Raw genomic sequence first — 25,437 nt, 5'->3', positions numbered from 1 at the left:
AATTAATCCCAATGCATTTTCCCCATAGACATTTCAAAAAGTATTTATTTAAAGACGGTTACGCCGCGGACAAAGCCAACTCGAGTCGTGACAACTCATGACAACACAAACAATATTTTGGACCAAACAAATAATTACAAAGAAGAAAAACAACAAAAAAAGTGTTGTAACCTGCCGTTTTTACCAGCTGATTCGAAGAATCGGGCTGGTCTATATTAGGATGGGAAACTTGCAACACGAGATCGACACGAGATCATTCTGCTGAGTGTTGCCAAGTCTGCATATTTCCAGCCAAGTCTGCATATATTTCCATCCAGCCTAACGTGGAGGCTGCTTCGCTTATTTCTGTCACGACAGTTGGCAACACTGGCAACCATACTGCCGAGTACTTCTTGCTGAGTGTTGCCAAGTCTGCATATTTCCTGCCTGCATATTTCCAGCCTAACATGGAGGCTGCTTAGCTTATTTCTGTCACGACAGTTGGCAACACTGGCAACCATACTGCTGAGTACTTCTTGCTGAGTGTTGCCAAGTCTGCATCTTTCAAAAGCCCACAAAAAACACCTTTCAACACACTACTTACACACACTCCAACTCGCTTATAATTCGCGGACCTGGCAACACTGCCTCCCCTCGCGCCATTGGCTCAGACCCACACGCACGCGCACACACACACACACACACACACACACACTCACACACACACACACACACACACACACACACACGCCTGGAAGCCACCGCCCACTGTGATCTCTCCTCAGGAGAAGAGAAACAGCGGAGGAGGAGGAGGAATTGTCGCCTCACGATTTCGCTTATTCCTTCTCAATCTCTGTATATAAAATATAGCTAACTCATCGAAACTCTTAGTTACATCAATATTGTTCTTCGCCAATAGTTGGTTTGTGCCAAAGTATTACCATTATAGACTTCGCATTGGCCAATTCCATTGCCACGCACATTCACAGCCATTTCCCAGCGCGGTGGTTTGACCCAGAGCCAACTCATAGAAGAGTTACGACATTGAGGGGGCAGAAACCGAGCGCTCGAGCGCTGTTCATGCAGGCTGAACTGAACAGTTTCGGGAGACAAACACAGCAGTTACTTTTGCACCATGCTAATGCCTGCTAAAGCTAATGTTGACAGCCTGTGTGTGTGCGTGCTTGCAGCTATGGCTTGCAGGAGAGAGAGGCAGGCGGAGCGGAGGGGTCTCGTCTCGCGCAGCGTGTGTGTGGAGTTTATGCTTTGACAATTTCTGCCCTCTTCCATGGCATTTGCAACAAAAAAAACATTCTCCAAATGTGGATAAGAGTATTTTGAAAAGCACTAAAGCAGTGGTTCTGAACCTGTGGTCTGGGGACCACCAGGTGGTCCCCATCTACATGATGGAGACTTGGTAACCAAATGAACCCTTAGAGAACTTTAACTCTTGCGAGTACAATTAAACCAAGTGGGTCCTTTTGGTTCAATTTCACACTCTCAACAGTTGAAAAATTGTTACACATCTGCATTACTTCTACACAATTTGAGAATGTAGCAAAATTAATTTGATCAACATTGGCCTGTTATCTCTCCTAATGGTACCAACATCAATACAGTTCTTTCGTTTGGGTCTGGAAGGCTAAATGTCATCAAATGGTGGTCCGTGGCTCAAATGCAGAATACATAATGGGCCTTGATATGACAAATCTTGACAACCACTGATTTAAGGTATATTTACAACGGATAAAAATATGCGATTAATTTGCGATTAACTATGGACAATCATGTGATTAATCGCGATTACATATTTGAATCGATTAACAGCCCTATTATTATATAACACAGAGGCAACAATTGTGCAAATAGCCAATCCACAAGTTCACAACGACCTTGGACATCTGCTATTTCACAACATTTATCTGTGGAACCATTCTGTTGCTTGTCTGGGTGGGGGGGTCCCCAGTTCAAATATGATTACTTTGACGGGTCACAGCCTGAAAAGGCTCCTAAAATTGATAGCCTACCACCTTGATATTACCAAAAATGTTGTAACTTGTTGCCTTAGCTAACTATTCATTGATTCACTCCCAAAATCCATTTGGCAAAACACAAGAAAATCACACCTGTGTGAAGTGTGCGGCGCTCACTTCGCATTCTCTCATGTTGGGCTAGTTGGTGTCAAGGTGATGTATGTTTGCTCAGCAGTTGCTGATGTCTGCTCAGGAGGTTTGAGTGTTTACTCAGACCGAAAACAAATTAGAGGGAACATTGCCGCGGACCACCGCACCACCCTCTGCAGGGACCCCCCTTATATTAAACACACATATATACGGAAGCTGCTGGTTATTATTCATATTGAATCAATTCTTCAATTGAATTGATTGAATATAAGGGGGGTCCCTGCGGAGGTTGGTGCGGTGGTCCGCGGCAATGTTCCCTCTAATTTGTTTTCGGTCTGTTAAATCAAGCTACAGACAACACATTCCAAATAACCTCCATTTCCTCTAATGACTTGATAGTCACCAATGTTTGGCTCCATTTTGTACTAGGCTACACTCACCTGGACAGATCCTGTTGTTGTTTACACACACACACACACACACACACACACACACATAAACAGACACAGATATATACATTTCAGATAATAGCACAATTCTGAAGATTGTAATCAGCTGGTAATTAATTGATTTGAATCAATTCTTGTTTTCTTCTTTCTAATTATTTTTTCGGCCCCAAAAATTGTGTTTGTTGTCATGATTTGTCACGACTCGAGTTGGCTTTGTCCGCGGCGTAAACGTCTTTAAATAAATACTTTCTGAAATGTCTATGAGGAAAATGAACGGAGAATCATTTCCTGGTCCATGGTAGGGGGCGGGACTGCGACGCTCTATTGCTGCTATTATATCAACGTAGAAAAAAAGCATTCTCAGTCTGCATATGCAGTTCACCGGGTGCACGGCTCACGAAGATTCACAGTAAGAAAGAAATAGCCAGCACTCTGAAGTCCTGGTGCTTTTAATTATTAAACGCACAGACAGACACAGCAAACATGGATGCGGTTCGGCGTCAAGACTTTCTCTGAGTGAATATGAATGATATACACACGGAGGAATGCTTGCCGCTTATGAATTAAAAGTACCAGAAGGACTTCGGAGTGCTGGCTATTCCTTAGTCTTACTGCTACTACGTCATCAACCCAATTCATATTTTCTTATGTTAAGATTTCTATTTTGACAACGAACAGGGCAATGTCATGGCTACCGAGCGGCTAAACCCCTAAGGGCTCTAGTTTTCACATTCATGGATTTCACTCCAGTGACATTTGGCTGCATTCCAGAGACACAGAGAAGACTGCTCAGGTTTATGGCTGCTAAATATAGAACAGCTAGAAATGTGTCCCTTTAACTGGTTCTCAACTCTGAACTCTGAACACTGCTGTTTCTATCACTTTTGAAAAACTGTGTATATAAATAAAATCTAATGATCTCTTATCATCGTACATCATCATGACGTAAAATAGACACTATGACGTAAAATTGTCCATTCATTGTCAATGGGAATGTAATGTAATGTTTGTGTAGGACAAAGTCTGTGCACATTATTTTATGATATTTCTTTAACCACCTGTGACTACTCCCTCTCTTCCTACAGTTCATATATGATGAGAAAGTTGTGTGGTAAGTCTTATTAGTTATTTCTATTTAACTGTATTTGTGCTTCTAATCTAATTAATTCCTGTGCGTGCGTGCGTACGCGCGCGCGCGCGTGCGTGCGTGCGTGCGTGTTGTACTGTCGAAAAGAATCCAAATGTTTGATGTTGCCATTCATTTGAATATCACATACAATTAAATATGCTTGTCATTAATATGTATTACTTTGTGTGTTTTCTAGGTGGGAATCTCTCACTTTGATTCTGATGTACTTTGGCTACATTTTGATCATGAAGTAAGTGATTAGCAAGTCCATTCAAACTCAATTTAGCAGAACAGTTACGGTTCCACTTGGCGTCATTTGTAACACTTTCAGAGTTAAATTTACGAATTGATGATTTTACTCACTAACAGCAGAACAGAGGACAATACTTGCTCAAATTTAAAACATTTCACCTTTGACGCTGTGTACCACTAAGCTTTGAAAGCACCTTCAAACAGAGTGCAGATTCTCTTTTGTTTGAGCTCACATGGATTTTATATGTTGAGTCTATAGGTTTGTTCATATACTGTCACAGCTTTCGCCTCGTATGACGTTGATAATTACAAAACCCTGGTGAGGTGCAAACAACTGAAAAGAATGCCAGGTTAGCAGAATAAAGAAGTTGTCTCACAAACAGCTCTGATGCCTTATTAAACTTGTATGTGACTTCTGTACTTTCTTTATATTATTTAACACTGCAACACGGCTGTGTGTGTGTGTGTGTGTGTGTGTGTGTGTGTGTGTGTGTGTGTGTGTGAGTGTGTGTGTGTGTGTGTGTGTGTGTGTGTGTGTGTGTGTGTGTGTGTGTGTGTGTGTGTGTGTGTGTGTGTGTGTGTGTGTGTGTGTTTTCTTGTAACCAATGTGCTCTGACTTATCTGGTGCGCTATCCACTTAGATCAACATCACTTATAACAGGTAATGGGGTCGCACACGTGGCAAGAGTCAGTCTTCTTTTATTTTCTTTACAGCATAATATCCAGCCTTCAGACACAACTGACAAAGGCTGGATAGCCGAAACGTTTGTATTATGCTGTAAATAAAATAAAAGGAGAAGACTGACTCTTGCACTGTGTGCCCCCATTAGCACATTGTTATAAACGGACGGTGCTCCCTAGTGGCCCAGTCAGCCAGGATGTGAGTCAGAGTGGCGTGTTGCTCAGACCTAACACATGTGAGTGGCTTGCTGTGTTCCAGGATGAATTCCCACATCGTCCGTTTCTTGGAGAGGAGGAAGAAGCCGCCCAGCAGTCTGAGGAATGGAGTGACCACTAACCCTGAACAGGAGGATGGCTGTGACGCTACGGCCGTCCTCCTCAAGAAAGGTACGTCACATAACCTCACTGTCATCAGGGAGGGCACTGGCTCAGGGGGTAGAGTGGCCGGTCGAGCGTCCGGACCAGTTCGATCAGGGGCTCCCCAGTGTCCTTGAGCCAGACTCTGAACCCCTAATTGCTCCCGATGAGCAGGTTGGTGCATTGCATGGTTTCCACCGCCATTGGTGTATGAATGTGTGTGTGAATGGGTGAATGAAATGAACAATCTATGTAAAGCGCTTTGGATAAAAGCCGTATAAACTGTATAAATGCACCATTTACCATCTTCATCATGGTCTGCTTAATCAACTCCTGAATCTGTGGACAAAGACTACTATTGGTCTGTTCTATGGAGCTAATTACAGTACTAGCTTTATTCCCCTGGTGTCCCAGGCTAAATTAATTATTTGAGACACACATACACTACTGGTATTTGGAGAGGCGGTCTGCCATTGCCTTGTAGGTGCAAACAACACAGGTATAAATATTGTGTTTGTGGGACAGCTCACATACAGTGATATCTTTTTCTCCTCTTTTTTAACATTTATATCTACCGTGGTCAGCACCTCCTCAATGCTGGTGTGCGCTCCCTCTCCCGAGTTTCAGGGTTAAGGACTCATGATAATAATTATGGAAAAGCACAGTGCTAAAAGAGTTCTCCTGTACACTTCCTCCATGGTGGTGAATACAAACAGAACTGGTCACGTTCACACGCAGGAGGAGGGAAACCGGGCACGGGATGGCAACCCTTGTCGCTGCACCAGTGACTCCTACTAAAGGTTGTCAGCGTGGGCTGTTGAACAGTGAGCAGTAGGCTGTTCCTTTAGAGTCCTCCCGTGAGGCTCCTCACTGGCAGGTGAACCAGCAGCAGTCAGCAGTGCTTAAGATTACACATGATGACTAAATTGGGCGGAAAAGGAGAAAAATTATTGGCAATTTTAAATTACATTCAAAAAGCGGTACAGTAAAATGTCTTATTGTCTCCACCAGGCCGAAGGCATGGGGAGAGAGTATGTTTTGCACTCCGTCCGTCCGTGTGTGTGTGTGTGTGTGTGTGTGTGTGTGTGTGTGTGTGTGTGTGTGTGTGTGTGTGTGTGTGTGTGTGTGTGTGTGTCCGTCCTTCCTTCCTTCCTTCCTTCCGTCCGTCCGTCCGTTACCAGCTAATCTCCGCCACCGTTGGCCCGATCCATGCCAAACTTTGCACACACACTCCCTGGATGCCAACAACGAACCTCTGCCCCAAATATTCTTAAACGGCCTGTTATAGCGCCACCATGAGGCCGATTTAGGCAAAACATATTTCTGTAGATTACTCGTACACATTTTATCTATACATCACACAATTCGGTATACACTATCTCCATAGTTATGTGATCAACACGGATCTGCACCATTTCCCATCTTCCATCCTGATTGGCTAAGATTGGCTTCCAAAGCTCACATGCTTGGTCCGTTTCGAACAAAATGCCACAAATCACAAACACAGTGAAATTTCCGTGAAATTATACACGCACATTTCCACTAGGCAGAGGACGACATGCCACTAATGTTTTTCCAAATCAGCCTCATGGTGGCGCTATAACAGGCCAATTCCTGTTTTTAGCTATAACTGCATCGACCTGTATACAACTTATGTATGCACACTCCCTAGAGGCCATGGAAAAACATTGTCTCTGCATCCCTCCACATCTGCCGGTTATAGCGCCACCATGAGGCCGATTTCTGCAAAACACATTGCTTATGTTAGTTGCATAGATTTCATCCAAATCTCACGCAAATTGGTACACATGATCTCTGTAGTCATGTGATCAAGACGAGTCTGTTGAATTTCTCAGATTCTACACTGATTGGCTAACATTGCCTTCCAAAGTTTTCAGGAGTGGCCCGTTTTGTTCAAAATGCTGCACATGTCCTGCTCATCTAAATGGTAAATGCATTTATATAGCGCCTTTATCCATCAATTCACCCATTCACACACACATTCATACACTGATGGCGGCAGAAACCATGCAAGGCACTAGCCAGCACATCGGGAGCAATTTGGGGTTCAGTGTCTTGCTCAAGGACACTTCGACACTAACTCTGGGGGAGCCCGGGTTCGAACAGGCAACCTTGCGGTTACCATCCAGCCACTCTACCCCTGAGCCACCGCCGCCCTAGAATTCTATCCTCAGAGATGCTATGAGTGATCTGGCTCTGCATTTCCTCAACAAAATGAAGAACATTGTTGCAAAAAACAACAAAAAACATGTTTATATTACTCCTAAACATATTGCCAAACATCCCTGGTGGAGACCTGTGCCCAGAAGGGCACAGGTCACTAGGGCACTAGTTTCATCTCTGTTTGCTTCTTTGTGTGTCCATGCATGTGTTTTTCCGTGCAAGTGCATGAATATGTGCATTTGTATTTATCATTGTGCAAATGTGCAGTTTATATGCACGTGGTCGCTTCTACCTTAATGTCTATTTCAATGTGTGATTATACTGTATGTACTGTGTGTGTGTGTGTGTGTGTGTGTGTGTGTGTGTGTGTGTGTGTGTGTGTGTGTGTGTGTGTGTGTGTGTGTGTGTGTGTGTGTGCTGACAGCTAGTAACCACCACAGGAAGCCGTCAGTATTAATGGTAGACGAGCTGCTGTGTGCGTACCCCCACCAGCTGTCCTTCTCTGAGGCTGGCATGAGGGTCATGATCACCAGTCACTTCTCTCCCAGAACACGCCTCACCATGGCCTCACGCATGCTCATCACAGAGGTATGCACGCACTCACAAAACACACACTCACAAAACACACACTCTCACACGCACACTGCCCTAGCCTGGCTAATGAGCCAGACCGGATCAGCCGTTGGCAAAAAAAGAATTGCCTGCCGGCGGATTACGGTCTGGAGAGGCTCAATTGTACGCCCATTTCCTACACCAGAGAACTGGTGTGGCCAATCGGGACACGGTATGCAATATGGGCGGGCTTTGGTACAGTGACGTTCAATGCTTGAGACCTTTGACTGACAGTAGCTCTGACCAATTGCGTCAAAGAGAAAATGTTTGAACCCGCCCCCCGGGAATCAAGATCCATACACAGCATCTCCAGACTCAAATACCACACGACAGTGTGATTTGAGTCTGGCTTATTAGCCAGGCTAACACTGCCCCACTGTGATGTTGCAACCGGTATCCACCCAAAGATACGGTTGCTGTTGTGGTGATGATTATACGTAGTATTTCATTGAATTTCTCTCATAGATAGTGGACTCGATCTCTTGACAGTTATATTATCGTCACACTTGGCATGCCTAACTCTGCCAGGTTTCCAGTTCTTCATTCAGACTAAAAAAAATAGAAGGCATTCTTCTTCTTCTTTTCATGTCTTTGAAGCATGTGGTTAGATGACCCATTTCTTTACAATTATTGTTGAAATCTGCCAGGTTTGGGTAATAGAGGGCAGACAAGGCAGTGCTGCATCGAATGGTCCTCTTCTCCACATTCACAGATGGTTGGGCCGGTTTTGTAGCCCCATTTGGCCAGGCATGGTTACCAATGATTTGGTAATATTTGCAAGAGGTCATAAAAGAACCCGTGGACTGACGTTATTCAACATATCCCCTGAAACTCTTCAATTAATTTCTTTGTGGCACAAAGGCCATTGTTCTGCGGTTTCAGTGCTATTTACTATTTTAGAGATTGATTGCCTCTTCACTACTTTTTCCTTAGTCTTCTCAAGCAAAGGGAAGGCATCTTTAGGATCTGACCTCTGTCTAGAGCAAAGGGAAGGCATCTTTAGGATCTGACCTCTGTCTAGAGCAAAGGGAAGGCATCTTTAGGATCTGACCTCTGTCTAGAGCAAAGGGAAAGCATCTTTAGGATCTGACCTCTGTCTAGAGCAAAGGGAAGGCATCTTTAGGATCTGACCTCTGTCTAGCATGTGTATAGAGTATAGCTCAGTGTGTATGCAATTAGCCAGCAGCACAAGCTGTGAGCTTAAATGATGATTTTCACCGATGAGCCATATTCTGTGTTTTTGTTGTTGCCTTTGGATGTATGATATGTTCTATGTTCTTGTTGTTCTGCACTTTGTGACCGTGTTCTTGAAAGGTCCGTCGTTGACCTGTCTGTCTATCATCAAATGCTGGATGAGTGAGAACTTTCTCAAACTAAATCAGGATAAGACAGAAGTTCTCATAATCGGTTCTAGTGAGCAGAAAGAATCAATAATAAGCAGACTTGGCAACATGATTGTAGAAAGTAACAGTACAGTAAAGAACCTGGGGGTCATTATTGATTCTGAATTGAATTTTAATTCACACATTAATCATGTTACCAAGATTGCCTTTTTTCACCTTAGAAATATTGCACGAATTAGGGCCTATTTGTCATTGGACGATGCAAAAACGCTGATCCACGCCTTTGTTTTTTCTCGGCTTAATTACTGCAATGCACTTTTTTCTGGACTGCCAAAGAAAACAACTAACAGATTACAACTTGTCCAAAATGCAAAAGGCAGCCAGAGTTTTAACTAAAACTAAGCTGAGAACTCCAGTTTTAGCTTCATTGCATTGTCTTCCGGTTGTTTTTAGGATTGATTTTAAAATTATTTTACTTGTTTATAAAGCTCTCAATGGTCTCCTACCTACATGACTGCCTGCCTAAATATGTCCCAAACGGTCCCCCTCAGGCCTTCCACTGCTGGCCTGCTCGCTGTGCCTAAGAAAATGGCAACTAAAAAACACGGTGAAGCAGCTTTCTGCTTCTACGGGCCAACAGCGTGGAACAAACTCCCACTGTACCTTCAACAGGCAGCCTCTGTAGACATTTTTAAAGCACAGCTCAGGACCTACTTCTACACTCTTGCTTTTAATTGATCTTTTAAATTCCTTATTATTCATGTCCTCACTGTATTGCATTACTGCTATAATTTTAATGTCTTATGCCTTTCTTTATTTCATGTCATGAAAGGTGCTATACAAATAAAGTTTTATTATTATTATTATTATTATTATTTTTATTATTATTGTCTGTCCGGCGTTAATCTCACAAACCGATGGACGGTGGTTGCGCCAAAAGTATTTTGCCGCTGCCAGGAGGCAGATATTGTTTATTGTTTTTAAATATTTAACTATATAGTTCATCCATCCATCCATCTTCAACCGCATATCCGTAGTCGGGTTGCGGGGGCAACAGCTCCACCAGAGAGCTCCAGACTTCCCTCTCCAGAGCAACATTAGTGACTTCCTCCTGGGGGATCATGAGACCAAGGCCAGTGAGTCGATGTGTTTCCTCCAACTGCGCCTTGGTCTGCCCCGGGGTCTCCTCACAGTGGGACGTGCCTCGAGGACCTCCCTAGGGAGACGCCCGAGAGGCATCCTAACCAGATGCCCGAACCACCCTCTTTTCCAGGCGAAGAAGCAGCAACTCTACTCCGAATCTCTTCTCGTGTGACTGAATTTCTCACCCTATCTCTAAGGGAGATGCCAGCCACCCGTAGAAGAAAACTCATTTCGGCCGCTTGTATTCGAGACCTTATTCTTTCGGTCATGACCCACACTTCATGACCATAGGTGAGAGTAGGAATGAAGATTACTCGGTAGACAGAGAGCTTTGCCTTCTGGCTCAACTCTCTTTTCGTCACAACAGTGCGGTACAGCGACTGCAATACCGCCCCTGCCGCTCCGAATCCCCGGCTGATCTCCTTCTCCGTCCTCCCCTCACTCGTGAGCAAGACCACGAGATACTTAAACTCCTTTACCTGGGGTAATGCCTCATTCCCTACCCAGACTGCACAATGGAGTTCAGATGTGGCTTAAAACTCGCCCAGATATGGAGTCATAGGTCAAGGTCATACTTACATCATATATGGCTGACATCATAGACTGGTTGTGCAGGCTGGCTGGCATTTCCATTCACTTCATATGATATTATGTGTGAGGGGTTTGAGGATCTTTGTAAATGATGTCTGAAAGGGGAAAGCTACACCCATGGCAATGACTATACACTAGAGCTACAGTACTGGGTGACTTTTAGCTGAAAGCTGTGTGCTCAGCCGGAAGCAGGAAAAGCTGTGGTTAGGTATGGGGGCACAGCACTGGGGGAAGAACTCCAGGCTGCTTCATCCTCATCATCAGAGACCTCGTTGATAGGGATGGTGCGCATGTGGTTGGCCCGTATGCTGCTGTTAGTGATGTTGCTTTGAGAAATTAGTTTAGAGATTCCACCAAGACTTACACCACTTCCGTCCAGGTTCAACTGTGTCAGATGCATGTCCTTCAGGAATTTGAGACCGTGATCCGTGATGCGCGTCCTGCTCAGGTTTAACTTAAGCATCTGAGGACAGTGGATCAGACCCCTCCTTGCTACCGTGTCTCCCACCCGTGTGCTGGCCAATCCCAACACCTGGAGGTGTGGTAGACGGGTGATGAGAGCAGCCACTCCTCGGCTGGTGACGGCCGTGCGATCCAGACAGAGGTCCTGCAGCTCTTGGAGGCTGCACAGTGCAGGAAGCCCAGCGTCAGTCACCTGAGTGTTACTGAGAGACAGACGCACTAGCCTAGTCATGGCCGAGAGCAGGTTGATTCCTTGGTCTGTGACTTGTATGTAGTCAGTTAGGTCCAGCTCTGACAGCTGACACAGCCTGGAGAGGAAGGACAAGCCTGTGTCCGTCACAGAGTGGCGCCCAGGGAGGCTCAGCTGGGTCAGCCCGAGACCCGAGATGATCTGCAGGGCATGGTTTCCGTCTGCTACGGGGATCCCTGCCAGACTAAGGCCGGAGAGGGTGGGGTGGTTAGCCAGATGCTTCAGGGAACGCTCTGTCACTCCTGTGCCATCCAGGTGCAGAGTCTGTAGGCTGGACAGCTCTGCCAAGGCAGACACATCACTGACATTGGTCTGCTTGATGCTGAGTAGTCGTAGCTGCGGTGCATAGCGGGACAGTGCGCTCAGCGTGGCCTCTGACACTGCTGTCTGGTTGAGGCTGAGTTGGGTGAGGCAGGAGGGAGCCGACTGGAGGTACTGCACCATCCCCGCATCACTGACTTTAGTCTGGTCCAGAGACAGGAAGCACAAGCTCTTCAACCCTGCGATGTGCTGAAGACAGGAATCAGTAAGCTTGCTGCAGGAGGCCAGGTTGAGATACTGGAGTTTGACCAGATTTGACAAGACAGATAGACCAGAGTTGGTGATGAGTGGCGAGTTCACCAGGCTCAGGTGCTTCAGACTGGTGAAGGCCCGGAGCTGTCGCAGGAGCTCATTGGTGGAGTACGGGTAGCAGTTGAGGACAAACTTCTGCAACGAGCAGCCGAAGAAGAGTTCCAGTGTGCGAGGACACAGCAGCCTACTGCTGGACATATGGTTGAGCAGCAGCTCGGCAAGCTCGGGCGTCAAGCAGGACAGACTACTTATGTACTGCATACTGGGATCATGCGTCATGAGATGGGCAGTGGATTGGGTGGCGAGGACACACAGGGATGGGATGGTGGGAATTCTGGAGGGTTTACTGGGAGGCGTGGGGTGTCCTTTGGTGGCCTGAGGGTCTTCCTGGTGTCGTACTCTGTTAAGACGCTCAACCGCAGCGAGACGTTTAGCCGCCCGACCACTGGCATCATCCGGCTCTGCAGTGTCCTCCGTCGGTGCGTCCTGGAGCCGGTTCCCTTGCCGCGGCCAGCGGTGTCTTCCTCCTTGAACCATGTTCCCTGGGAAGAGCCTATGCATATTGTTGAGCCTATGCATATTGTTGAGCATGTGAGGACCTGGACCCTCCTCATCATCCTCCTCCTCCTCCTCATCATCCTCCTCCCCCTCATCATCATACTCCTCCCTCTCCTCCCTCTCCTCCTCCTCATCATTATCATCATCTGAGTGGTGAGTTGCTGCAGCTCCCTCTGCCTCCATCATCTCCTCACCCTGCTCATCCATGCTGGCACCCTCCTCTGCATCTAGCTTCTGACCCCGCCCCCAGGAATGAGAAGGCACATCCAGCCCACCCTGGACAGGGAACTGTAATCGCGGTCCGAGCGCCCCAAAGTGAGACACTTCCACTTCCACCCCACCTTGAACGGGGAACGGTGGTGGTGGCGATGGAGGAATGGTACCTGCTGTCTGTTCCTCCTGTTCAGCTGAGATTTGTATCGCTGGCATGGGTGAGTCCTGGGGTGTCTCCAGAGGGGCGGTCTGGATGCAGAGGGCAGCGCTGGGCGTGAGGCCGAGGGAGAGCAGAGAACAGGCCAGATCTGCGTCCCCGAAGCGCCTACGTGGGAAACCCTGCAGAAGAGAGAAGGATGGCAGGGAAGGGTGCTGCCCGGAGATGTGCTCCACCACGCTCCGCAGTGGGGCATCAGCTGGGAAATGCACAGACATGGACTCTCCAGAGGGCAGCCGAATCATGAGTGTACTGTTATTATCCTCATTCATCTGAATCTCTCCCCCCAGCCTCTGGCCTTGGTCATTGGAAGAAATCTCATTGGTTGCACAAGGTTTGGTCTCCGTCCGGCTCTTCCGGTCTTCGGCGATCCGCTTCAGCACCAAGTCACGCTCCTGTTGCTTCTGTCTTCTCGCTGCCTTGGCCTCCTGAGCCATACATTGTATCTGCTGCTTGTGAAAGTCGCTCATGTCCGGTTTGATACGGGATTCTACAGGTGGTGGGTCTATGGATGTGGAGGACCGCTGTGGCGATGTCTGGGCCAGGGATGGGCCTGCGTTGTTGTCAGAAGACCCTGCATGAGAAGTGCTTGGGTATGTGGCCTCTTTGGGAAGGTTGAACGCAGCAAGTGCTGTCGCAGGTGGCTGAGAGGGCTGCGTCCCCAATCTGAGCCGTGGGTTGTGTTCTTGAAGGAGTGGGTTGTGTTCTTGAAGGAGCCACTCTGCTGCTTGCCGAACAGAGAACTTTCCTGCCTGAACCGCAGCCGTGATCTGTTGCTCAGTGAAGCCCATCTCTTTCAGGGTGGTGAAGAGCTCCCCACTAGTCGGAGAAACGCCAGAACCCCCTGCATGTGACTCGGAAGCGACCGGGTTTGTGGCGTTTTTGGGAAGGTTGAACTCGGAAAGGGCTGTCGTAGTTGGTTGAGAGGGCTGCGGCACTTGAACGAGCCACTCTGCTGCTTCTGGAATAGATGACTTTCCTGCATTAACAGCAGCATTGATCTGTTGCTCAGTGAAGCCCATCTCGTTCAGGGTGGAGAAGAACTCTCCGGTAGCCTGTGAAACACCAGAATCCATGGCACTCAGCTATCCAATAGCAATCCACGCTAAAACAATGTTATATGCGTACGGTAAGACCTCTTTATTCGTTAGTATCGTAGCTTGCTGTATAACAAACCGATGCCAAGCAACACCGATTAGCACAGGCACCCTTGCATAACCTTTAGCAATGACAAATGACTAGGTGATAATCTATGTTTGTATTGTATTGGAGTTGAAGTTGACTGATTGTGTGTGTGTGTGTGTGTGTGTGTGTGTGTGTGTGTGTGTGTGTGTGTGTGTGTGTGTGTGTGTGTGTGTGTGTGTGTGTGTGTGTGTGTGTGTGTGTGTGTGTGTGTGTGTGTGTGTGTGTGCGCACGTGCGCGTGTGTCCTCCAGAGACAGCGTCTCATCAACACTCGGTCCTTCACCAACGGAGACTCAGATGTCCCTGGGAAGGGGAAGGGGGGGCGAGGCCAAGAGAATGGGCTGGCGGGGCTCGAGAGGGGAGTCAATGGTCGACATGACGACCGTGAAGCTGGCAACGAGACAGAGAACGAAGACAACGAAAACAACGAAAATGATGAAGAAGAGGAGGAGGAAGATGACGCAGGACCCTTTGTGCCATTCCAGTGCCCAGGTAGATTATTAAAATGGATCATTAACACTTGTGTTGTGTAGTAGTGGAGTCGCTAGCCAGCTATGCTACCAAGCTGGCTGTGTTGTGTAGTAGTGATGTGAGTGAGTATGTTAATTCATTTGCACACACTTACAGCAGTGACATTAAGAATATGCATCTACGGTAGCTTAATTATAAATTGACCAAAATTGACCAAATGTCTATTACTGTATACAACGTACAGTATGTATATGTACATATACATGGTGTGGCAGAGGCTCAGGAGATACAATGCCCACTTGGGAATCGGAAGGTTCTTGGTACAATCCTGGCTTAATGTCGAAGTGTGAAGTGAAGATGGCATGGCCCTCTGCCATCGGTCTACGAGTGAATGTAATGCACATTGGAAATTGGAAAGCACTTTGGATCAAGATGCTATATACAGCATGCTATATGCACCATTTACATTGCATGCCCGAGTTCTACACAGTGTGGCTGTAAAAAACTCTCAATTCTTAATTTTATTCCATGATGGAAATGGGCTTACGTTACCTCCCTACCACACGTTATCTCCCACTGTCTTCATGTTAACCTGCTGTAGGTTTCTCACGGTTTCTTTCTCATTTCAGCGGGTGTGTTTAACAAGTTGAAGTGGCTCATAGCGTGGCCTCTGTGTCTGCTGCTGTACTTCACTGTGCCTAACTGTAAGAAACCACGCTGGGAGGAATGGTTCATGCTCTCCTTTGTGGCGTCTACTCTCTGGATTGCTGCATTCTCCTACGTCATGGTGTGGATGGTAAGACGACAGAGGATGGATGGACAGACAGAACGACCAAGACACAGACAGATTCACAAGGCCACTGTTGTCCACTGTTGCATTGCATTTTTCGGACAAAGTTATCATTTCATTTCATTTAATTTATTTATTTATTCCGAACATGTTAAAATATAAACAAGAAAAGACATAGTAAAGATTAAAAACAAAAAAAGAAGCGTCCAAAAATAATAATAGTGATCTTTCATAATCCCTAACTTATATTTATGTTCGAAAAAGGAGTAGGAAGAAGTTTATTGAAAACTTATCAAGTCCTACCCCTTCTTTGTGTATCTCAATACATCAAAACTTATCAAAATTATATTCAGGTTGATTGTCTCCACCAGGCCGAAGGCATGGGGAGAGAGTATGTTTTGCACTCCGTCCGTGTGTCCGTCCGTCCGTCCGTCCGTCCTTCCGTCCGTCGGTTACCAGCTAATCTCCGGCACCGTTAACCCGGTCGATGCCAAACTTTGCACACACACTCCCTGGATGCCAATGATGAACCTCTGCACCACATTTTCCAGAACGGCCTGTTATAGCACCACCATGAGGCAGCTTTTCACATTTTTTACCTAAAACTGCACCGATCTGCGTGAAACGTTGCATGCACACTCCCTAGAGGCCAAGGACAAATCTTTGACCTGCATTTTCCGCATCTGCCTTTTATAGCGCCACCAGGAGGCCGACTTTTGTAAAACACATTTTTGATATTATTGCAGCATGCAATTTACGTGAAATCTTTCACACATTTTCTTACTAGGCTGAGGAATATATCCCACCCTTTTCACATTGGCCTGTTATAGCGCCACCAACAGGTTGATTTTTGCAAAACACATTTTTGGAACAAAATGCCTCAAATCATCCAATTGGCGTCACCAGGCACTCTGCATTTCCTCAACAAAATGAAGAAAATTGTTGCTTCACTGGTAGGAATAAACACACCATTGGGTAGGTTTAAGTGATTTATTGACAGTGAAGTAAAGGAGGGATGCAGGAGGGATGAATGAATACGGATGTGTAGGTTCCGGGGGGGGTCGCCGACCCTGAGTCTTTGGGGAGGTGGTCGAATGGCACTCGTCGTGTGGCGTTCGTCGTAAGGCGTTCGTCTTACGGTGCGCATGGACGATATCCCCCGCAAGAACCTGAGAAGGAGAGGAGAGAGTTTTGTTTAATAGGTGGTGAAGGGGTGGGGGTGGGTTGCGAGAAGCCTGTAGGAAGGCGGCTAGTGTGCGACGCAGCGACGCGGGCGAAACATGGAGGATTCTGGGTGGTACTGGGCAGGTATAAATAGGGACAGGTAGATTGACGTGGGGGGCGGAGAGTGGCCTGAAGGGCAGGGCCAAGGTGCGTTTCTCCTCCCCCTGAACATCTGTTGTTCCAACTCCATTTCACTGGTAGGAATAAACACACCATTGGGTAGGTTTAAGTGATTTATTGACAGTGAAGTAAAGGAGGGATGCAGGAGGGATGAATGAATACGGATGTGTAGGTTCCGGGGGGGGTCGCCGACCCTGAGTCTTTGGGGAGGTGGTCGAATGGCACTCGTCGTGTGGCGTTCGTCGTAAGGCGTTCGTCTTACGGTGCGCATGGACGATATCCCCAAAAGGAACAACGGGGAGCGACTACTAATTAGGGGAAGGGCTGTTCTAAGGCAGAGGAGGTTCGTACGGGTGGGACTGGTAGGCTTGGGAAGCCCATCTGCCAAGCAGGTGGACGGCGTGGAGTGGCGTGGAAGTTGTCTGCGGGAAGTTGTCTGCGGGAGTCGCTAGGGTGTTGGGGATTTGACCGTGTGCGATGGGAACCGAGCTGCGAGGCAGTGGTTCCGGTTGCGTGGGCGAAGAGAGGTCTGGGGGTCGTGGCAGCGTCTGGTGCGGACGTTGTTAACCGGGGTTCCGAGGACTGACGGGGAGCAAGCTCTGGTCGTGGAGGCATGAGGAGTGGAGTGGCCGTGGCTAGGAAAGTGGCTAGTGAAGGCCGAGGGCGTGGCGAGGTCTAGGGAAGGGAGAGTTGTAGGGGCGGAGGAGCGAAGTGGCCGTGCCTAGTGAAGTTGCTAGTGAAGGCGGAGGGTGTGGCGAAGTCTAGGGAAGGGAGAGTTGTAGGGGCGGAGGAGTGAAGTGGCCGTGGCTAGCGGAAGTGGCTAGTGAAGGCGGAGGGCGTGGCGAGGTCTAGGGTAGGGAGAGTTGTAGGGGCGGAGGAGTGAAGTGGCCATGGCTAGCGGAAGTGGCTAGTGAAGGCGGAGGGCGTGGCGAGGTCTAGGGAAGGGAGAGTTGCAAGGGCGGAGGAGTGAAGTGGCCGTGGCTAGTGAAAGTGACTAGTGAGGGCGTAGTGAAAACGGAGGGCGTGGCAAGGTCTGGGGAAGGGAGAGTTGAGGGGGCGGACGGTCCGAGCCGACCACGTAGGAGGGTGGAGGGCTGCTACGGAGAAGTGTCGAGAGGGAGTTCCGGGGGAGAATGGTGACCGGAGATTGAGGGTCTGGGGCAGGATACGGGTCTGAGTGAGGAACCCGTGTCTGTGCGTAGTAGGCATTCTAAGACCCCAAAAAAAACAACGAGCAAGGTCTAGAACTGGGGGTGGGAGTGAGTCGGGAGGAGGGCGGATCGAGCGTGGGGGAAGTGGTCTAGCTGAAACTCCTGGGGCAGGCACTCTCGGGGCGGGACTAGCTGTGAGAAGAGAGAAGGAGGGGAGACGGGGGAGGGGGTGGAAGGGAGGGGGGTAGGAGGGGGCGGAGGGGAATTGGGCGGGGCGGCCACCGGAATAGCTGTGAAGAGAGAGAGGGAGGACTAGCTGTGAAGAGAGAGAGGGAGGGGGGGACGCTGGGGAGAGCCAGCGTAGGGTGGGAGGGGGCCGGGAGGGCGGGCCGGGAGGGGGAGGGGCAGGCGGGCAGAGCCTGAGGGAAGGCGGGCGGCGCCGAGGGAAGGTGGGCGGGGCCTGGGGGCAGGCGGGCAGAACCTGAGGGAAGGCGGGCAGCGCCGAGGGAAGGTGGGCGGGGCCTAAGGGGAGGCGGGCAGAGCCTGAGGGAAGGCGAGCGGCGCCGAGGGAAGGTGGGCGGGGCAGGCTGGCAGAGCCTGAGGAAAAGCGGGCAGAGCCTGGGGGAAGGTGGGCGGGGCCTGGGGGCAGGCGGGCAGAGCCTGAGGGAAAGCGGGCAGCGCCGAGGGAAGGTGGGCGGGGCCTAAGGGGAAGTGGGCTGCCCGACCAGAGTACGGGCTGCCAGACCAGTACGTGCTACGTGGGGAGGGGGATGGGAGAGAACGGAGGGGTGGGGGTGGGGTTAGGGGAGGGGTGAAGGGACGATGGGCGGAGCCATCGCCGGATTAGCTGTGAAAGAGAGGGGGGGCGGGGGAAGGGGGGATAGGAGAGAGGGAGGGGGGACGGGGGGATAGGATAGAGGGAGGGGGGACGGGGGGATAGGAGAGAGGGAGGGGGGACGGGGAGGGGTGGAAGGGGCGGAAGGGTGTTGGGCGGGGCGGCCGCCGGACTAGCTGTGGAGGGAGAGAAGGAGGGGGGCGGGGGGTTTTAGGAGGGGGCGGAGGGGGGTTGGGTGGGGCGGCCGCCGGACTAGCTGTGGAAGGATAGGAGGGGGACGGGGGAGGCATGCGGTGCCGTCCGGGGGAAACTGAGCGGGGGGGCGTACGGCGCCGGGAGGAGGGGTCAGGATCAGCATCATCATCATCATCATCATCATCATCGTCGTCGCCGTCGTCGTCCTAACCTTGTTCAATGTAGCCGGAATACAAAACACAAAATCAACAACGTGCACTAAATACAGCAATATCGAAAGGTGAAATGTAAAACAGAGTGTGTCCAAGCTGAAAGAACTGGGTGAGGAGGGTGGGAGGGGTAGGATGACGGGAGGGAAGGGAAGGGAGTTGGGTGGAGCCATCGGCGGAGGTGGCGGGGTGGCTGGGGGGGGGTGAAGGGACGGTGGGCAGAGCCATCACCGGAGGCTGTGAGGAGAGAAGGAGGGGGGACGGGGGCCTGGATGTAAGGCCGGGAGCGTGGCTGTCTGACTGGCGAGAGAGAGAAGGAGGGGGGCGGGGGTAGGAGGGGTCGAAAAAGACGCTGGGGGGTACCAGCGTAGTGTGAACGCTGGGGAGATCCAGCGTAGGGTGGAGAGGGGCCAGGAAGGGGGGGGTAGGCGGGCAGAACCTGGGGACAGGCGGGCAGAACCTGAGGGAAGGCGGGCGGAGCCAGGGGGGGCGAGGCGGGCAGAACCTAGATCAATGCAGCCAACCCGGTGGCGAGGGATGGGGGGGCGGGGGAAGTTTGAGTGGGGAGGGCGAGGCGGGCAGAACCTAGATCGGGGGGGGGCGGTGGGGGGTAGAGCGGCCTGCGAGGCGGAGGAGGAAAAGAGGGACAGGATGGACGTGAGGGTGTGGGGGCAGGCGCTGAGGTGGGGGGGTTTGGAGGGGTTTCACTGATTGTGGGGATTGTGCTGGTGGAGGGGGGGAGCTTTGGAGGGTTGCGCTGTTTGCGCTGTTCGGAAGAAAAGTGCCATGTGGGGGAGGGGTGGTGGGGAGAAGTGTGGAAGGGAAGGGGTGGGGGGGAGGGAGGAGGTAGGGCTGGAAGAATGGCTGGGGCCTGAGGGAGGCGCGGCTGAGGGCGTGACTGGCTGACTGGCTAAATGAAAGGCTGAAAGAATGGCTGGGGCCTGCGTGAGGACATAACTATATAAGACACTATACATGGAAACTAGCATATAAGCAGTACTATGCTATGACTACATGCAAAGCAATTATTGTGCTGTCTACATGACAAGCTATACGTCTGTTGAAAGGAAGGCTGGGTCCTGAAAGGGGCGCTGGGAGCATGGCGGAGGCTGGGGGCGTGACTGGCTGACTGGCTGCATGAAGCTGAAAGAAAGGCTGGGGCCTGAATGGAAGGCTGGGAAGAGGGGGGGCGGGGCCAACGCAGGGGAGTACGTGCTGAGTACGAGCTGGGTACATGCTGAGTACGAGCTGAGTACGAGCTGAGTACATGCTGAGTACGAGCTGAGTACGAGCTGAGTATATGCTGAGTACGAGCTGAGTAAATGCTGAGTACGAGCTGAGTACATGCTGAGTACGAGCTGAGTACGAGCTGAGTACGAGCTGAGTACATGCTGAGTACGAGCTGAGTACGAGCTGAGTATATGCTGAGTACGAGCTGAGTATATGCTGAGTACATGCTGAGTACATGCTGAGTACGAGCTGAGTATATGCTGAGTACGAGCTGAGTATATGCTGAGTACGAGCTGAGTACACGCTGAGTACGAGCTGAGTACGAGCTGAGAGAAAGAGGGGGGACGGGGGGAGCATGGCTATCTGACGGACAGAAAGGCTGAAGGGAAGGCTGAGGCCTGAACGAAAGACTGCATGTGCTAACACGCTGTAGACGATGCATCTACAATTGTACAACTGTGCAAGCGGCACATTGTTATGTCCATATCAAAAGAAGAAACAAACATAAAGAAGCCTGGCTGCGGGGAATGCATTGTGAAGTGCAAACCAATACTATTAATGAATGAAGGTTGCGTGGAAGCCTATGGCCGCAGGGAGAAACACTAGGAGTGCAATCCGTTAGCTGGCTTTCAGCGACCCCGTGTGGTTTCAGCAAGAACTGCTTCTGGTTGTGGCTGTCACGGAGTGATGACGTGACAGGCTGCGCGTCAGTGAAGCTTCGGGCATGAATGGAAAGCCCTGAGCTACGCTGTGGCTTGTTGTGACAGTTGAATGAAACTTAGCTTTGTGAGTTGTTGCGTTGGTGGGGCGGATGGATCGTTCTGCTTGGCTCGAATGGCGTGGCTCTGGAACTGTGGGTGACGTCATCTGATCGGCGGGGGTCCCGTGTCGAGACGGAACGGTGTGCCGGTTTTGAAAGTTGGGGCGGGAGGCGTCTGTCCTTGTAACCCGCAGCAAACGTGTTGGTGAGCCTGGGTGGCGTTGGAAGTACGGAGCCGGTAACGGAGTTGGAAGCCGTGGATGTTGTTGTTGCTGGAGGTGGAGGACGGGGAAGCCGTGGCTATATGGCGGCGGGGGTTATGACGGACGAAGGAGGTAGAAAGCTGGTTCCGTGGACGACGGTAAGTGAAGGAATAGTAGGCTATTAATCAATTTTGCGAGAAGCCTGTAGGAAGGCGGCTAGTGTGCGACGCAGCGACGCGGGCGAAACATGGAGGATTCTGGGTGGTACTGGGCAGGTATAAATAGGGACAGGTAGATTGACGTGGGGGGCGGAGAGTGGCCTGAAGGGCAGGGCCAAGGTGCGTTTCTCCTCCCCCTGAACATCTGTTGTTCCAACTCCATAAAAAACTAACAAACAAAAAAACATGTTTATATTACTCCTAAACATTTTGCCAAACATCTCACACAGTCCTATCCTCCTGGTGGAGACATGTGCCCAGAAGGGCACTTTTTCTAGTTTTTTTTTTTTTCTTTGTTTACACACTCACACAGTATTAATAACAAAATGGAAATACAAAAAATGTAAATAAAAACAATCAAGTCTATATAAGATCATTCAACTAAATATATAATTACAATGAATAATAATAATAATAATAATTAATAATTATGGTAATGACAATAACTATTGTATATCATAAGATCAGCACTTTACCCAAGCATAAGCAATATGTAATAACGATAATAAGATCTGTCTTGATCACTTGACTTTAGAGATAATGTGTACTTTGTGTAGCCTTTTGCGCGATGTCTGGACAAAATCTGTAGGAGTAATATAAAAATATTGTTTAGCAAAAATTGGCCTGCTGCCAAAACTTGAATTTGCCGAAATATGTACACAAGGGTTAATGTGGTCAAACAGTATCAGCTAGTCACTGATAAACACAGATGGCAGCTTTTCCATGAAATCATTTTAGTAAGAAAGAAGAATTATGTTATTTTGTACATTGTTGATCTGATCATTTACATACCGTATTTACAACTAATTGGCATGGTCTAGCTCCAGCTACATATTTTATTTGTACGCTTGGTGTAGTATAGATTTATATATCTATACTGCACTAAGCGTACATCTTCGCAAATGCATCAGTTAGCCTTTGTCTAGAATAGAATAGATCAATATTTCTTCTATCTTGATAAAAAGGAAATCACGCAGTGAAAGCTCTCCTGGCTCATATTTGAGGCAGAAAGAGCATTCACCCTGCACACTGCGGCTATGCACATCTGCAAAACATTTTAAATATTGAATTAGCAATGGAAAATAATCAGTAACACATGTCTCTATGCACACCACTAGGTTGCATTGTTTAATTAATTCTGCATGATTTGATTTGTTTTCTCCAACAGGTGACAGTGATTGGCTTTACTCTTGGAATCCCTGATGTGATCATGGGAATCACCTTCCTGGCTGCAGGAACCAGCGTTCCGGACTGCATGGCCAGTCTCATAGTGGCTAGACAAGGTGAGAAGACATCCTGTACACCTCAGTACATTGTGTATACACACAGACATACAAGCGAGCGCAATCACACACGCACGCACGCTCGCACACACACACACACACACGCGCACAAACAAACACACACGCGTGTACCGAACAAGAGACTATAAAGCAGCATCCTATCAACCAAACCAATCAACGGGAATCAAAGGGAAGCCACTTTCAAAAGAAAAGAAAGGGAACAAACACCAAAGGAGATGGATAGAGGGAGAAGCCGTGTCATCTCGTTCTGCCCTTCTCTCCCCGTCTGTGGTACGGCGAGGAGGAAGAAAAGGTGACAGGAAAGGAAAGACAGCTCCACATGGTGTCTATCGCCACCCTTTCATCTGGGTTTATTTATGTTCCCTTCATCCAATATTTAGCGGCCTGTGTCTTTCACGTGTCTGTCTGTGTGTCTGTCGGTGTGTCTGTCGGTGTGTCTGTCTGTCTGTCTGTCTGTCTGACTGTCTGTCTGACTGTCTGACTGCCTGACTGTCGTCTGTCTGTCTGTCTGTCTGTCTGTCTGTCTGTCTTTCTGTCTTTCTGTCTGTCTGTCTGTCTGTCTGTCTGTCTGTCTGTCTGTCTGTCTGTCTGTCTGTCTGTCTGTCTGTCGGTGTGTCTGTCTGTCGGTGTGTCTGTCGGTGTGTCAGTCTGTTAGCACTTTTGTCCGCTAGAGGGTGCTGAAAAGAAATCAGGGCGCTCTTATCATCACAACAATTACACAATCTCTCTCTCTCTCTCTCTCTCTCTCTAGGAATGGGGGACATGGCTGTATCTAACTCCATAGGCAGTAATGTGTTTGACATACTGGTTGGTCTTGGCTTGCCATGGACTATCAATACCTTGGCCATCAACCACGGCTCCTATGTAAGCACCACACCCTTCACTTCATGTTGTGTAGTCTTTTATTTCACCCGGAAAATACATTTTGTAACCACAATCATCAGTTCTTTAGTTATGCGCCATTGAATGAAGCTTGTTTTGAACAAAAACGCAACCTTGGAAAAGAATCAGAGATACATTCATAAATCTATTTACATTGAGGCTGACGGAGACAGACTTTTCATTTTCTGGTTCATTTCCGCTTGTATCACCTAGCAACCTTTCATACGTTGGCGAAGAGCGATCTTTAGCGTAATCACTGAAACCACGCGGTTCTGACGTCTGGGTACGTGCTGGTTTGGTCTGACATCCAGGGGCGTCAGAGTATATGGATTAACCCTTCGTGGGGGCAGGGGCAGCAGCGCGGAAAATTGTCGCCTCACTGCCGTATTTCACCGCTCCTTCCTCCCTTAAACTTCCGTGCTTGCAGCAGTCTTCTTTCACTTTCTCCCCGCCATTTGGTGCACCCCCCAGTGCTGCAGGCCTGGACTTCAATGACAATTAATGTGAAAAATAAAATGTACTTTGTAATTTTTACTTTTTAATAATTGAATATATACTTTGTCTAATGTCTACCACTGGATCTAAGTTACTGTGTGTTGTCTTCCCAGGTCAAGCTGAACAGTAAAGGGCTGATCTTCTCTGTGGGTCTCCTGCTGGCGTCTGTCTTTATAACAGTGAGTGTTGAGTAACTTAAAGTAACAGGCCATAATCTCAAGAGCCAAACCGGTGTCACACAACATTATGTCTAGTCACAACTGGGGCCACAAATCATGCATAAATGCAAAACCATTGGTCCTAGAAATGGAGCTTGAGATTCACTTGTTTCACAGCTTTTTCACAGTTGTAATTGTGTCTCTCTCTCTTCCTGCGTGTGTGCGTGCGTGCGTGTGTGCGTGCGTGTGTGCGTGTGTGCGTGCGTGCGTGCGTGTGTGCGTGTGTGTGTGTGTGTGTGTGTGTGTGTGTGTGTGTACTCGTGCGTGTGCGTGTGTGTGTGTGGATACCAGGTGACAGGAGTCCATTTGAACAAGTGGACGTTGGACAGTCGTCTGGGTGTGATGTGCCTCCTCCTCTATGCTGTCTTTGTGTGTTTCTCCTGTCTCATTGAGTACAACATTTTCACCTTTGTCAACCTTCCCACCTGCCGAGACTGAACCACACACACACCAACGCACAGGAGCACGCACGCACACACACACACACGCACGCATGCACACACACACACACACACACACACACACACACACACACACACACACACACACATACACACACACACATACACACGATTACTGATTTAACACAATCACCTTATGTTTTGGTTCTATTACATACACGCTGTGGCACACATGCCTTCAATAGGGTGACTTTAGTCTCTTTTCTAGAAGACTTTTCTTTTTTCTTTTCTTTTTTTGCATCTTAGCCCTTTCTCCTCAATTTAGTTGTTTGCCAGTTGAATTAAAATAAATCACACTTATGTGAAGCGCTCTTATCATCATACATCATCATACACCATCATACACATCACATTCCGTGCTCAGCCAATCA

At 48.8% G+C, this 25,437-nt stretch overlaps 1 protein-coding gene across 1 annotated transcript in view; it reads left to right on the top strand.

Moving 5' to 3' along the window:
- slc24a3 (solute carrier family 24 member 3) overlaps positions 1-25,043 on the top strand; it is a gene marked incomplete at both ends in the record, with an annotated part of 99,714 nt that extends 74,671 nt beyond the window's left edge. Inside the window, 10 exons of the mRNA XM_079511923.1 lie at positions 3,637-3,662; positions 3,877-3,930; positions 4,873-5,000; positions 7,579-7,742; positions 14,552-14,792; positions 15,401-15,567; positions 22,875-22,989; positions 23,762-23,874; positions 24,501-24,566; positions 24,897-25,043. Coding sequence (XP_079368049.1) covers positions 3,637-3,662; positions 3,877-3,930; positions 4,873-5,000; positions 7,579-7,742; positions 14,552-14,792; positions 15,401-15,567; positions 22,875-22,989; positions 23,762-23,874; positions 24,501-24,566; positions 24,897-25,043 — 1,221 coding nt within the window. The remainder of the gene's footprint in view (positions 1-3,636; positions 3,663-3,876; positions 3,931-4,872; positions 5,001-7,578; positions 7,743-14,551; positions 14,793-15,400; positions 15,568-22,874; positions 22,990-23,761; positions 23,875-24,500; positions 24,567-24,896) is intronic.
- Positions 25,044-25,437: the final 394 nt, after the last annotated feature.

This window comes from Electrona antarctica (genome assembly GCF_951216825.1).
Source record: "Electrona antarctica genome assembly, chromosome: 10".
Classification (NCBI taxonomy): domain Eukaryota; kingdom Metazoa; phylum Chordata; class Actinopteri; order Myctophiformes; family Myctophidae; genus Electrona; species Electrona antarctica.
This window is presented reverse-complemented; position numbering and strand designations above follow the sequence as displayed.